Below are 15,905 nucleotides of genomic sequence, written 5' to 3' on the forward strand. Positions count from 1 at the left end.
ATGGAATCAAAGTGAAGTGTCCTGTCAAGACAGTAATACAGCTGTAGTGTAGAGGCTGAAAAGTGGAAGATAATGAGACTCTTCGCGCCCCCCCCCCCCCCCAAAAAAAAAAAAAAACTTTTTGCCAAAATCATGCTTAGACTCAAAATCAGCTCTGATGGAGAAATATCACAATCAGTAAGTTGCGGCGTGTTCACTGCAGGTTATTTCTGACTAGAACCTTTAAAAGAAAGCAAAAAAAATGTTGTTAATGGATAGAGGTAAATTCTAAAAGGCAAATACGTTGTTCTTGCTAACATCTTTTCCCTTCTCTTTCTGCTCTTTTTTTCCTCATGTCTGCTCATCCAGTTGCCATGTACAGAGAGCCATCGTTGCATGATGTAGGAGAGACAGTGCCCAAGGCGGCAGTACCTCCCAGTAAAAGCACAAGTGAGCCGGCAGTGATGAACGGAGGCAAACCTGTCAGCAAGCCGGACAAACCCGCCACATAGCCATGCCTGGCCAGTGTCTGGTGTGTGTGTGTGTGCTAAGGGGAGGAATGTGATGGAGGCAAAGCTTTTTTTCCAACAAGACTGCAGACCCTCTTTTTTCTGTGGATCACATCCAAGCGAAACTCCCTCCCTTTATTATCTCGCTCCTCCTCTCTTTCTCCAGCTGTCTCCATGCAGGCAGATGGATTCTGGTGTGGCTGAGTTTGTTCAGCACTGGAGGGAAGAGGACCTCTGATCATGGAATGCCTTTCAATTCCTCTGAAACTGAGAATTCATGGGAATAACATGTTTCACAATGACGCTTGTGGTACTTTGCTTGATGATGGTTTGTCCCAAAAAACCCTCCCTCTCTCTATAATGCCCTGTTGCAGCAGAGTCTATGTACCTTCAGATCTATTTTCTATACCACAGTTCACCAGCTATGTTCTGGGATAGAGACTGTATAGATAGAGTAAATATTTGGACAACTGTCCTATATTTTTTACAAGTCTGTGCCCCTCTCCTTCTCTTTCTATTTCTGGTCACACACTTTTCTCTTTGTCAAGGAACCTAGAAAAGATAAACACATTTTGCAAAGGAGTTGTGTTATTTTCTAAGAAACACATGAACATAGACGTGGTGTTTAAAAAGAAAAAAAAGCAAACAGAGAAAACAGTCCAAATTTAGTTTTTGCCTACAAAAACATCGACACATTTAAAAAACAGTCACACAAATTTGGTGTGGCAAATCAGAGACCTTGCTTTTTTACAGCCCATAAAAACACACTGGAGGCTGGCAGATAGCTCCTGCAATCATAGTTGATGAAGTGCTAATTACCGCTACTGCAATCAATGCGAGGAGCTCCCTACACGCTACAAACACACACACATTTCTAAACAGATGTGCGTGTGGGTGGGAGAGTGCTGTAAGGAATGGTGTATACATATCACTATCTATGTCCCACCAGCGGTTCAGTCCGCCTTCTCTGGTAAATAGAAAACCTGAAGTCTATTTTTCTTTAATCTTATTTCAGAGCGTGGGCTCTAGGAATATCTCTAGGCCTTGTAGGCCTTTGTCCCTCACTCACTGACTTTTTTGGACTAAGAGGCGAGGCTTGTGGCTTTGACCCAGATGGTCTAAACTGCAGCACTGGCAGCCATCTTATGGCAGCATCTACTTAAAGCAAAGAAAACAACATGGCTGAAAACCAGTAGGTGACATTTATACTGGCTGCATCCCTATTTGGTTCAGCAAACTAAAGCATGGACAAGGTTAATATTATGTTCTCTATTTGCAGCACTTATACAAGAGATGGCTTATAGTGTAACATTTTCACTGTATAAAACTTAGGGAAAATGACTATTAAAAATCATAACTTTTTAAATGACTAGATATTATTATTATTATGAGAGGATTTGTCTCCTAGCTCAGCATGCAGAGTCCAGTACTGATCATCTTGGCCTATTACGTGCCTGTTTGGACCTTGATTCCCGGCATGCAAAAACAAGATCCCAGTCCCAGCTGGGCCAAAGGTGCCTCACTCACCCGATAGATCCATGTAAAGGACACGTAGCATTACTCATCAGAGAAAAAAGGGAGGAAAAAAAAAAGAAAAATCACATTCAGATGTTTTCATTCTGAAACGACCAAAGTCTTTTTTCATCTTAAGAAGAACTGAGTCTTTAAAGAAAACGGAAAGAGAAACAGATTATCTCTCGGATTTAATTCATCAAATCTTTCACTGTGATATCATTTGTTCTGTTTGAAAGAATCATCTCCACTCGGACCCTCAAAGGTCTTGACTGATGTCATTTTTGGGAGACGTACATATACCTTGAATTAATCACATGCATGTATTTTCTATAAGGAAGTAGGTATGGGCATTGTTGGCACATTGACGTTCGGTGTAGGAGCTGAATGGGCATGTTGAACGCTTCAGCACACTCACACCTAATCCGAAGGTTAAATCAACAACCCTTTGTTTTGCATTTTCATCATGACTGTTAATCTGTTAATTAATCAAAGCTCTATCTGATCAACACATTTATTAGGCTACATCTTGCTTTAATGATTTTTCCTAATAGTTTTATTAGATAAGAATATATAGAGTATTTAGTAGATTGTTGCTGCTGAATGCTGCTAAAAGTGCAACTACATTAAGAAATTGCATTAAGAAGAGTTTATTTGGATTATACATAACCATTTCTTGTTACAGCACATCAAAGTACATGAGGTAGATGCCATTACTTGTCTGTACAAAGCTGTTAATGCTATAACAATAGCTCACACAGGATCCGGAAACAGCTCTAATTGTGTTTGGGGCTCAAGTTTTGCCCTTATTTCACTCACTCATCCTCCACACTAACAAACTCTACATGCTGGGCTGGTTACCACTCCAGCCCTTCTCCAGCCCAGTAAACAGGCTCCTTGCTCCAGGACTGGCATTACTTCTTCTCCTTCTTTTTTTTTTTTTTTCTTATGTAAATGACCGGTGTGTAAATGTGCATCCTTGTAGCCACTTTTTTGTTTGTTTGTTTGTCCTCTTTTCTCTCGTATATACGGGTCGCGTGTGATGTCGTCTCCAGATCCCAGTCACTTTTTTGTTTTGTCCTCACTCTCTTCTGATGTGTTACAGAAATATTCTAGAAACTTTGCTGCTTCTTTTTTCAGCCTCTTATGTTGTACGTGGTCCCATCTGTTGCATGGGGAGAGGATGGCATTGATGAACTGCATGTAGTAGGCTATGTCTATCAAGAACTGTTGGTATGTACCGCTAATTTTACATATATGCAATGAGTTTGTCTACACTATACAGTTTGTGTTTGTTGTATACATATATACAACATATTGAATAAAATATTTATATAAAGGTGTACTGTAATGTCAGTAACTTAATACTTAATGCAATATAGTGTGCAGTATATTATTGCACCTGTCAATTTTGATGGGACAAATAAAACAGAGAGGTTGGCTAGTTTAAGCATGAAAAAGGCCAAAGTAGAATTAACATAAACATTTTATTTGTGACTCTTTTCAAGCGGTGACAGAGCTCTTGTGTCAAAGCAGCTCTCATCCCCTGATACCACCTTTCGAAGTGACATGGACATGCCAGCATGCCACAGCTGAACTATTTATGCCCTTCTCTTTGTTTCTTCCACTTTATTCTCATCACTACTAGGATAGTGTAGATTTACAGGACAGATTGTTTTGATTTCCTTGTGAAGAAGAATAGATGATATAAAACGTTTATTTTCAAAAACATATATAATATACCATGGCAAGTATGCCAATCGGAGTTATGTCATGTTAAACAGATTTGTAACCATGTATGATTAAGTCTTCGCATTGTTTTCCATGCAAAATGTTGTGTCATGCGGCACATTTAATGTTTTATTATGAAAAAGAAATAAAAACTTCAAAGAGTAACCTCTGCCTTGAGCTTTCAAGCAAACCTTCAGTCTGGTTTGGGAATGACATGTAGACTGGTATTAGTTCAAAAAGATAGTATTGCAACTCTACTCATATAACAACATGTTCCCCTCTTTCCAGAATTTGTATCTGATGGATACCTGCACCCTTTGAATGTTGCTACATGAAATATATATATTTATATATCACAAATTATACGTAAAAAGAAGTTCTGAAAATATCAATTTTAAAATAGAATATGTGTAAAAAAGGTTTACGAACAAACCCACTTTTAATGAGGATCATTTGTAACCAGTACAGTAAAATAATGAATATTAGTGGTTTACAGAGTAACATTGGTGTTTAGTCCTTCTCTTTGGTTTTCGAGCTGCGATGTAAAGACCACTTGGTCGTGACTGGCGCTGGTGCCTCTGGTCGCTCGGGACAATGGGGAGCTCTGGATTTTAACCCCAGTGTCCTGTTCTCTTCAGTACTCTGTTCCCACCCAGATTTCACAAGCGTTCCCTGTCCAGCCTTCCCAGCACTCGCAGTTGCCACAATTGCACAACCCGTTCCCTGTGAGAGGATGTGAGAAGAAAAGCTGTGAATTAAAGGAGCTGTGCCATCATGCCTAACAAGGTTCCTCTTTTCACACCCTGCATCCCTGGGTGCAGCACTCTGATAGGGTGGGAGGGGGGTAATGGAGACTGGCCATATTGCTCAAGACAGATTCCAATGACTTTGCTCACTGAGCAGAGGAGGGATGCTGATTTGTTTTCAGTTCTAACTTCAAATACTAATTATATTTGTAAAACAAATGAAATATAGTCATATCACTTATTTGTTAGTGGTCCTGTAAGTGAACAAAGGCCTGAAGCGACCCATTTTTATTGCCTAAACCCAAACACAGTAGGAAATGCTTTTACCAGAATTCTCAGGGAGGAACCTGGGGTAGCTGGAGGAATGCAAAAAGTGCAACTTTACTTTGATTATGGTTAGTAGAAGTAGTGGTAGTAGTAGCAGTAAAAGTAGCTTTTTTGGATGGACAGAGAAGCAAGACAAATGTTCAAAAACCTTTGTATTTTTATTTTGTGGATACAAGCTTTTTGGCAATTAGAAATATAGAAATTCAGAGTGGAATAACTGAAGGAGTTAGAAACCTATTCCTCTGAGCTCCTTCCTCCCTGTTCTGTCAAACTGAAGTTTGGGTTAGGAAAGGGACCTCTGCTGGCCTCTAGTCACAAGACACATATCCATAACAGCATAGCTCCACAGGAAGTCTAAGGAGCTAATTGAGGTAACAGCAACAGATGAGTAAGTGAGAAAAAGAAGATGCCCTGAACTCGGGTTGGCCTATTTAAATAAATAATAATAATATTAATTACTGGACCGCTTGTTGATATGCAGGTAATTTTCTTCTAACTGCCCCTTTTTAATCTAACTCCCTTAAAAGGCCTAAACCACCATCTACCCTACCCTGCATGTGATGCTCAGTCCTTAGCCAAAATATTTTAACTAAATGTGATAAATATTGTCAGACAGGACAAAAGACTGCATTTGCTGGGTAAGACTTCCATTTTCAGAACAAAGCATGTTATGTGAGTATTGTATTAACATAAACAAGCATGTTGCAACTTTAAACCTCACAATGATGGAGTTTTGTGGTACAGAAGAATACTATCAGAAGTTGGCTTTGCAAAAAAATCAATCTTCATTATAATTCAAAGTAAAATAAATAAGTAAATGAATGAATAAATGAATAAATAATAATAATAATAATAACAATAACAACAACAACAACAATAATAATAATAATGCACTAATTCGCTAGCTTGAATGTTCTTGTGGGAAGAATATCAATATCTCAGTATAATCATGTGCTTAGTCTCAAGTGTAAAATTGTTTGTGGTTCATGCTTTAAAGCACAACATTTACAGATCTGTGCTGGTTTTATTGGAACTTGCCTCAAGCCAGTTGTGTAATAGTATTCTATGATGAATAAACATTTTAGGTGATTCTTGCAACAAGCTGATAAATATAGTGCCAACAAAAAAACAAGTAAAAATGTTGCTAGGTGACAAAATATTGTAATTTATTTCTTTTTACTTGTTGTGCAGACAGCTGAACAGACCCTCTTGTCTCTTTTCTGAAATGTTTGCTAAAATGATTGTATTCAGAGCATGAAATTAACCAGCGAGCATTCCTAATATGCCCAATTTTCCACATCACTCATCAGTTGTACGTGTAATGAGAATCTACAGCTTTCATGGATCCATGAAATCCCTAGATGCAGAGTAATTTCTTGGCAAACTTACCAAAGATTTTATTTATTTATTTTTATTATTACAATAGGAAAAATGACTCAATCACAGCTATCTGATGAGCAGATGCACTGTTTTCCCTTTTTTTCCCCTCCAACTAAATATTATACCCATCTTGGACTGCCTTTTCATGTCACACATGAAATTCCAATTAAATAATTCTCATGCATATAGTTAATTTTACATTTAGGCTGTAGTCAGTAACAATAGTTGAGAACACTTAACAGATGTTGCAATATATTTCTCATATTTGCTTCCTGTATTTGAAGATTTTTAAGCAGTATGGATGCATGTTTGGGACCAGTGATGCTCATTTGAATAACATTAGGGCTGACATTTGGAGGCATGAAATCATGATGAGAGACACTTGCAGACAGTCAACAGGACTTTGACAGACCCTGGGGAAAAAGTCATTATGTCTGAGCTCTTGATAATCAGTGGGGAACCCAAAGCTCTTGGAAATTAGCTGTATAAGTATGTCTAGTTGTTTATGTAAGATGACATTTTATACAAAGCTCAGAAACCTTCAGAATTATCTATGTCAGTATCTGGGTTTATAAGGTAGCCCTTTTTATGTAAAAACATTCTTTGAAAGCATCAAGGTTCAATAAATGTAACCACATGTTAAAAAGGACAATTGAATATTTGTAGCAGAGAACAGTATATTCCATATAAACTTAAAACAGCCACTACAATGGCACTCGCTGGTTTGTAGACTTCTGTTTTTACCATATTGGGATTTGAAACTAGAAGTGACATGCAAAGGACTGGATTTGACCAACAGCTGGAGAACACTGCACATCCATTGGTTAACTCATTTGGCACTTAAAACAGCCCAGACCTTAATAATGTATAACATTAAACCTTAATAATAGCTGTTTATGTCTGCTGAAAAAACAAGCATTTTAACAGAGTCTGCAGGGATCAACTTGCTTTTGGAACTGGCATCTATTTAAGAGCTCCAGTCATTTGGCATTTTTGCATAGATTGCCAGTTGGACTCTACACACACAAAACAGACATGCTCTAAAAAAATAACAACAAACACAAAATTAAAAAGGAAACATGGGAATTTCAGCTATTAAACTGATTATTTGCATATCATTGCCTATCTCAAATATGGAATGCATCATTCATTGAGTGAAACACATTATTTCTTTCATTTGTTACTACTTCATTTCTTCTGAGGAGTGTTTACATTGTTAAAAAGCTGTTTTATCACAGACAGTTAAATAAAGCACATTCTGCTAATAAGATGTTTATTAATCTCATTAATAGGTTTGTTTCAGGTTGGATAGGGATCTTCTGTCCTTGTGTCCTTTTGGATTGAGTTCCTCATTTTATACAGAATTTAGTGTGTGTGTGTGTGTGTGTTTTATTACCTGTGCAGATGAGACCATCATATTTATCACACTCCCGGTCGTCACACTCACAGTGCTCTCCAGACACCCACCATTCTTGGGGAGAGCAAATGCATTGGTCACAGTGACAAGAACCTGTAACATACACACATAAAAACTAGCGAGATTATAGATGTGTATACTTTTCATTATTCCACACTATTGTTTTATTTTTAACGAATACTGTTTTTATTATCTCCTGTAATTCTTTTTCTTTAATACAGAAAATTAATAGTGTTAGTCACAGTGGACCGAGATGTCCCCTGGGTAAACCCCTTCTAATACATTTTTACCCCCAGGAAACCAATCCACCCAAACCTCTTCTCCTCCCAATAAGTGTATATGCCTCTCTCCCTCTCAAGGGTAGCAGCAAGACAATAAGATATTAAGGACTGGTAGAGAGAAACGCATCCTGCTGTCTGCTTCATTTCTCAAAAGCTCCCACCCAGAGGTCCAGCAGCTGTGTTTTCAATTTCTCCATTTTCTAGCCACATGCAACGGGCAACAGGAAGCCACCAAGATAAGATGAGGGGGATGGAGAGGAGAGGATAAGAGAACGTCAAACAGGTAAGTGAGAGGTGAGACAAGGGAACAAGATAAATGTGAAGATAGTTCTGGTGTCTGAATTTAGTGGAGCATGAAGAATGAACATGCTCATCTTCATTCTCAAGCCCTGCAGAGCAGATCAGGGCTGGACTCTGCAGCTTGTCTGTTTCTGTGGATTTAGTGCTGCACAACAGAGAATGTATATGGTCATTGTTACTCAGTAATATACAGTACAGTGATAACATGAAGTGTTTCACTGAAGATTTATACGTACTGTGTCCATCTGTCATGTTATATTTGTGTCCACTGACCTAAACAACACTAAAACTTTCACCAAATGTAGACATTTTTAAATCCAGGTTAAAAACATTTCTTTTCTCATACGCCTATGCATGAAATCTGCATGTTAACTTCTTAACTTATCTTGCTTTTAATCATTTTATTGTAATTTATTATTTTATTGTGATTATGTGTTGATGCCTTTTACTATTTCTAAATATCTGTAATGCCTTTGTTTTATGTAAAGCACTTTGAATTGTCTTATACATGAAATATGCTATACAAATAAACTGCCTTGCCTTGCCTAAAAAACTAAGGTTGCATGATTAAACAGATATTTTGTTGCTTTTACTCAGATTTTTGTGAGAGTATTGTCTGTTCATAATGAACCAGCATCATCCTCTTCTGGAAGATTTTCTTCAGACTGAACTTTTGAAAAAATATCTTAAACCTATGAAGGAGCAATAAACAGGATGTTAATCCTGTGTGGTCTTTTAAAACAGCACTATCAGTTTAATTACTTAGCACTAATAGTTTAGAGACTGTAGTTAATTTCTTATTGCAAACTCTGATTGTTAATTGGGATCAAACCTTGTTAAATTTCAAGACAATTTGATTAAGCAACATTTTTTGCAAAATATATCATATGATGATAATATTAATGATAACTAATGACATTAGCGCTCAGAGGACAACTGCTATGTGATGTTGTTTCACTGTTATTGTGCTACCCTACCTGACCCTACAAACTGCCCCTCAGGGACAAATAAAGTGTTTGTGAATTGAATTGGAGAGTATGTGCATGCAGAAAGAACACCATTAGGGAAGAGTCAATATATTGACCCACAGCTATAACCTGACTCTTAAGACTGGTTAGACAAGGACTGAGCAATCCTCACAGCTGTGGAAAACAGAATGAGTAAAGTTTATTCACAACAGTTCACACAATAAGCACAGAAGTCCTATCAAAAAATATTTTGAGCACCATTGCAATTATATGTATTATTAATGTGCCTTTTAGAAAATGTCCCAGACAAAATGAAACTGGGGAAATTATTGCAATGCTAAAACTGTTGTTTTTAAATTGATGTTTTATAGAAGCTTTGTACACAGGGTCTTGCAAGGTGCAAATTTAATATATACTATTAGATATAGAGGCATAACAATACATTATTATTATCAACAAGCTTATGGTATCAATCCAACTTGTAAATATCAATAAAACATTGATATTTTTTTCTTATCATTGATAAGATACACTTAAGAAAGAATATATAAGATTATTTACTTCTTAAAATCAGACTGTACTACCTCAGATATTATAACTAAATTCTTAAAATATGTGGTCTGAGATTTTAGACTGATTAAGGTTTACACACTGTCCTGCTTTAATGTATATGAATAGAAATGTGTTCTTTCAGTTTTCTTTTAAATTATGTGAAATTCTTAAGCTAAATTTACAGAATATGGCATGGTCAATATTATTTAAAAAAAACAGAATAATTTAAAAAAAATCTGACTGAGTGCAGGAATAAAATTGTATTTATATATTTTAGTTGCTTTTTGTGAATAGATATTAATGAAAGTAGTTAATTAATATGTATAAATCATACTGTATTCTTTTGAAACACCTGTTTTACAACCTTTCTTATTAATAATCTTTATACTTTATAGGTAAACTCTTTATTAGAAATATACATGGTTTGAACTGATCATTGATAGTTATATAAAAAGTCATATATGCAGATCTAGACTGTTTGAGGAGCAGCAAGTTTGTTCACCTTTTCCACTGCATATGACTCCATCAGAGGTCTCACAACGCTCCTTGCTCTGTTCATCGCTCACATCACAAGACCTGGGAAACTGGCACAGCTTCCCAAACCAGCCCTCCTCACAGATGCACCGTCCACACGAACAGTAACCGTGACCTGGCGGTGGAGGGCAGAAGGGCCTTTATTTAAAGGAGACAGAATATGGTGCAAGGCCATGAGAAAACACAGCAAACGAAATAAAATATAAAAAAAAATATTTATATATAAAGCATTCACAGAGAGCCGAAGTAAAAAGAAATACAACTGAAGAGCAAAAAGGTAGCTATGAAGCCAATAAATACAAAGAGTTGACAGTGCAAACATTGAACCTTGACACTAATAGGCAGTACAAGGAGACAGAGCTGCAGGGAGATGAGAGAGACGCAGCAACTTATTGTATTTCTCCTGGGGACATAAAAGGAACTGTCATCACTGGTCTTGTCCTGCACTTAATAAATCTCCAGTGCTTCATAGAGAGATGAAAAGCTAAGAATGGAAATCACAGGAAACACACACACACACACACACACTTGAGAAAACAGGGAGATTTAATTGGTTGACAGAAACAGTTGGGTGCTGCAATGCTTTAATGGTCCTTAGCATCAGTGAATTTTGACAAGCACTATAAACCTTACACCATCCTTCATGTCCAAAGGAAAAGTCTTCAATCACTATAAATGACATCATGAAGGGGCAGTTGCATCACTGGATGAGTGAATGTTTATCTGATGCCAAGTTTAAGCGTTGGCAATGAACAGAGGATTTCGATCATTTTTGTGATCAATTAATAATCTGATGCGGGGCCATTTGTAAAGTTTGTTTTATTTAATCAAACAGCTGATGTCGTTTTGCTCTTTTAAGTTTAGATTTATCTAATTTTATCTTACTAACTTAAGATTCACATTCACAGATAAGTACAGACAAATGAAAATGCTAACTGAGCTATTTCCTTTAGCAGATTAGATTAGATTTATAGATTTTTAAAGACCTTTGTATTATACTAAACAATTTTCACAGCACATATATGTTTTCGATCGTTCATTGTCTTTTCCCAACAGCATCTTACCAAAATAATCAATGCATATCTCTTATTTGAAAAATATTCACATATCACAACTTTTACATGCGAATATTATATATAGTTTATTTTGTAGTACTGCATGAATGCAACATACAAAGTGAAAAACCCTGACTCCAAGGTAATCAAATAAATAAATAAATAAACTGCCCACTAATTCCTCTAAAGCTTGCTAATTAACACCATGATGAAGTTGGTGTCATTTTGCCCTTATTGGCAATGTTGGTCTTTGTGCGGATTAACTGACACAAATACAACATGTAAATTACTCACCATTACAGGTTCAGATGAGCATTGCATTTTTGGACAAAAAAATAAAAAATAAAAAACATCCTCCTAAAATATTTATTCCATAAAACTGCTGTTGGTGCTGCAGTTGGTGTGAGCAAATGGAAATCAAATACACAGCACCAGCCAAGGTTTGGACACAGTTTTGTGTGTCCAGGTAGAGGAAAAATACTGTTTAAACAATGATAAAGAAGATAGCTAGAAATGTAGTACAATAGTTACCATTGAATGCAATTACAGGAAACAGGGAATGACATCATCAAAGAGTCAAAAACTATGAAGAGGTGAACAAATTCAAGATAAGCAGAGGTTTAAAGAATAAAGATTGGTGTCTTTTCCCATATGGAAAGGGTAAATAAATAAGATATTTGAAGTAAAGTCAAAGTTGCTTGTTTTCACCAAGACCAGGAGTGCCCAAGTCCAGTCCTCAAGATCTACTATCCTGCAACTTTTAGATGCATCCCTTCTCCAACACACCTGAATCAAATAAATGGCTCGTTATAAGGCCTCTGCAGAGCTGAATGACATGTGGATGAGGGGAATTCAGCAGTTTGATTCAGATGTGTTGGAAAAGTTGCAGGATAGTAGATCTCAAGGACCGGACCTGGGCACTCTTGACCTAGACAGTTAGTCTGGTAAGAGAATGTCATTTTATATATCCAACTTAACCACAAAATGTTATTGTTAAACATTTACTTGAAGAGCACAGCTCTTACACTGTAATTGTATTTACAAATAAATTAAATATATATAGTCACCTGCAAAAGTAATCGTTTTAATCCATGTTTAATGACAGAAGTGTGACTGCATTTATCAAAAGAAGAAAGATTTTCATTTTGTGCTTTAGTCTTTTGGCAGGTGCTATGATGAGGCCTGCTAATGACATCTCATGGATGTTCAGACTTGAAAACTTGTCTATCTGTTCAAAAATCTTTTTTTTCTATTTTTGGCTTCCTGCCATTGTGAGTTTCTGCAACATACAAGTTTAAGCTCCCATGGCAGAAGAGGGAATTTAATGTAAAATCTGGTGATGCAGCACCTTCCCACATTGCTGTGTTGACATACATGCAGCTGTGAAATGATCTTTGTGCTGTGAAACATTTCAAACATATAATTTTATTCCTCCTGGTTAATGCGTTGTTGTGCTTTACCACAGTTTATAGTTTGAGACAGTGTCTGTCAGCGAGTATGGGAAGCCAAATTTTGAATGCTGTGGTTTCATTTCCTCTCAAAACATTTCTGTTATTGTTAATTTTAAGTATTTGGCACTGTATATTAGAATAATACATCACCTTCCAGAGTCTGCAAATATTCCTGAGGTTGATATGTGTCACGACTGACCTATTTTTCCCAGAAGAACATTACCATTTTAATGGTTATTTCCATTTACTTCACTTGTTATTGGTTTTCATGGCTGAATATTATACATCAAAATATCTGTGTCTTTACTCATCTTTCTATCTCTCCCTCACCTCTCTTCCTGTTGCTGTAGAAGTTTATCAATAAGAAGTGCAGAGGTGGGAGGTATATTGAAAATGCTTGTGTGCAGCAATTGTGCTGGCAGGAGGTTATAAATTAAAGCTCTGTAGCCTGCACCTTAGATGGACAGGAATGGCAGCTATGGCAAGCCATGAATGGCTGCCTCAATCAGCCAGTTTGCGAGACTGGTTAATTGCTTTGAAAGTACGACAACCTAGCTCTTATTCAATTAGTCTGCACCTGCCTTTCAGAGACCGTGCTAACTGTGAAGGGGATGTAATTGTGAAACTGCTGCAAAGTAAAGCTATGAACTCTTTGCAACTGTCTGTCAGTGCTCCAGAGTACTTTGACACAGCTTTGTGAACAATGGAAGGAAGAGGTGAACTGAGTAAGGGTGGGACAAAGATCTAAACTTCTCTCCCAATAAATGTCCCTTTGCCTAATCAGCACTTATCTACTGCAAAATGAAAGTCATCACTAATTCGGACACAAATATCTAGCAGAGCAAAGTTTTATAGATATCAATGTAGCTGAATTGGCTAGCTGCTTGGTGGATATCTCACTATCTAATGTATCTTCCTTCATTAATCATTTGCATGTCATTTTGGTCTATACTTGTTGAAAGTGTAAATAGAAAAGTTATGATTACGTTATGTATTTTATTGTGTTGGACAGGGGTGTCCAACTTCAGTCCTCAAGGGCTGCAGTCCTGCAGGTTTTTTTTTTTTTTTTTATGTTTCTTGCTCCAACACGCCTGATTGACGTGAAATGTCTCTCCTGAACAGCTTGTTGTCAAGTTCCTCCCAATCATGTAAACCTATTGGTCTGATTCAAGCGCTGCAGCAGGAAAAATCTAAAACCTGCAGGACATTCGAGGACCAGAGCTGGACACTTCTGGGGTTGGGAGTGCTTTGCTCAAATTTGGATTATTAACAGGCTTATGCAGAACTTGACAACAAGCTGTTGAGGAGATCCATTTAATTTGAATCAGGTGTGTTTGAACAGGGAAATCTGCAGGGCTGTGGCCCCTGAGAACTGGAATTAAAGAAAATTGACCATATCTCTATTTAAACCCTAATGCAATGCTTCAACATAAATGTATTATAAATCGTCAAAAAACATACATTTTAACATGTAAAAATTTTGAAGCTGGCTTCATGTGGCCATTCAATGACCTGTACTTTTAATGGTTCTGTGCCATCTTTATTTTTCATTCCTAAGCACTGAGAAAGAACACAGGCCTTATTTCCAGTGAGTAAAGTAAACATTTTGGCCACTCTCTCCTCTTTTTCTTTGTGTTTTGAGAAAAGCCTCAAGAGCCAAATGTGGACTGCGCTGACTGACAAGCTTGTTAACACAGAAGGACTGAATTATATGCACTTGTCTCTTCTTGGCTGTCTGCAGCAAGGCCCAAACATCCAGGGGCACTGACAGCACTGTACCTTTCAAAGTTTCTTACAAACCTTTTACAATAAAGCTTCTTTCTTTTGATCCCCTCTCTCCACTTTAGATGCCTTGTTTAGAGCCTCTCAGCTCCTCTCAACACCCAATAATTTCCACAAGCATGTGAGTATAAAATTGTCAGCCTCACAGCAGGTGTGCAAGGATTATGCATTGGTGTGTGTCACTGTGTTAGTGTTTGGTGCTCAGACAGGCTCTCCCCAGACGTCTTGTGAAGGATTGTCTCTGGACAGCAAAGCACACAATGAGAGCAAGTAATCCATTCATATAAATAATGCATCCCACTTTAAAGAGATTTTAACAGTGTAACCTCAGATGCTGCATTGCACCACTGATAAAAAATGGTAAAGGCTTTTATCAAATTAAACAACACAATCTAATGGCAGTATGAGAAATAGTCACAAAATGTGAATCCTTGTTTGTATGCTGATAGACATGAATTATTTTCTGCGTGGGGGGGGTTAATGCATTTTCACTGGGATGATTGTTGCCTGAATTTTTCAAGGGTTTGGGACACATTGACAGGAAGCCTAAACCTAACCAAACAGTACTTAAAAACCAAAATAAGTTTGAAACATAATACAAGCATGAACAGAAAATAAAAGATAAAAAGAAATTCCTTAGGACACAAATTAAAAATGTATTTTCTGGCAGTTTTTTTTTTTTTTTTTTTTATAAACTCCATGAGACTACAGCTGAATTACTAAAGCCCAGCTTGCAGGAAGGCACTACCACAGGGATATTTCTATTGTACCAGATAGACTATACATGTACAATTAAAAATAAACGCAAAGGCTTTAGATTCCAAGGCCCCTTTTTTATATAAATATATGCCTGTGAAGACAATGGTCCTTGTTGTAAAAGGAAAACTTCATGTGTGATGTTTTCTTTCTTTTTTTAACAGCAAATTAATTTTGATATAAAAATCAAAAGCATAAAAGATTTTCACATGATATGTGTATTCAGACACCTGTACATCAAATCAAATGGAATTAATTAAAAAATAGCATTCCTTCATGTGTAATAAAAGTGGTATTTGCATGCTCTGGTTTCCTTTCTTCCCCTATATTCTCTTTGGCAGTTGCAGCATTTGTAATAGGAAATGTCAATTTTAATTGAGCTTTAACTGTTGCTTTAGTTTCAGTCCCTAAGATGGCTTAAATTAACAAGACAATCCACCCAAGACTCCAACTATATGCTTTAAAGCAATTTACATTACTTACTTAGACAGTTGGTTATAGATGAGAACAGAACTATTTTGCATAGTTTCACAATGGGTAAAAGTATGAGTGCACAGGCCTCCACTAAAATTATTGCTTCCTCTTGAACCAGAAACTTTGATAATCATTACATCATTGTGCAGCC

The 15,905-nt window shown here is 36.8% G+C and overlaps 2 protein-coding genes across 5 annotated transcripts in view; one reads left to right on the forward strand and one right to left on the reverse strand.

The window, feature by feature from the left end:
* Positions 1-2,069, forward strand: part of fgf14 (fibroblast growth factor 14) — a 112,476-nt gene extending 110,407 nt beyond the window's left edge. For all 3 annotated transcript variants that reach the window (XM_042001753.1, XM_042001755.1, XM_042001754.1), the window contains exon 5: positions 349-2,069. In XM_042001753.1, the coding sequence (XP_041857687.1) occupies positions 349-491 (143 nt within the window). In that variant the 3' untranslated portion in view covers positions 492-2,069. The remainder of the gene's footprint in view (positions 1-348) is intronic.
* Positions 2,070-3,468: 1,399 nt separating this feature from the next.
* The window catches only part of itgbl1 (integrin, beta-like 1), a 42,085-nt gene continuing 29,648 nt past the window's right edge, over positions 3,469-15,905 (reverse strand). Inside the window, exons 9-11 of one of the 2 annotated variants that reach the window (XM_042001752.1) lie at positions 10,205-10,351; positions 7,581-7,694; positions 3,469-4,454 (exon numbers count right to left, since the gene is read on the reverse strand). In XM_042001752.1, the coding sequence (XP_041857686.1) occupies positions 4,366-4,454; positions 7,581-7,694; positions 10,205-10,351 (350 nt within the window). In that variant the 3' untranslated portion in view covers positions 3,469-4,365. Of the gene's footprint in view, positions 4,455-7,580; positions 7,695-10,204; positions 10,375-15,905 lie in introns of those variants that run through there. The other variant, XR_006012229.1, reaches the window with a different exon arrangement.

This window comes from Melanotaenia boesemani, chromosome 12 (genome assembly GCF_017639745.1).
Source record: "Melanotaenia boesemani isolate fMelBoe1 chromosome 12, fMelBoe1.pri, whole genome shotgun sequence".
In the NCBI taxonomy this organism is placed as follows: Eukaryota; Metazoa; Chordata; class Actinopteri; order Atheriniformes; family Melanotaeniidae; genus Melanotaenia; species Melanotaenia boesemani.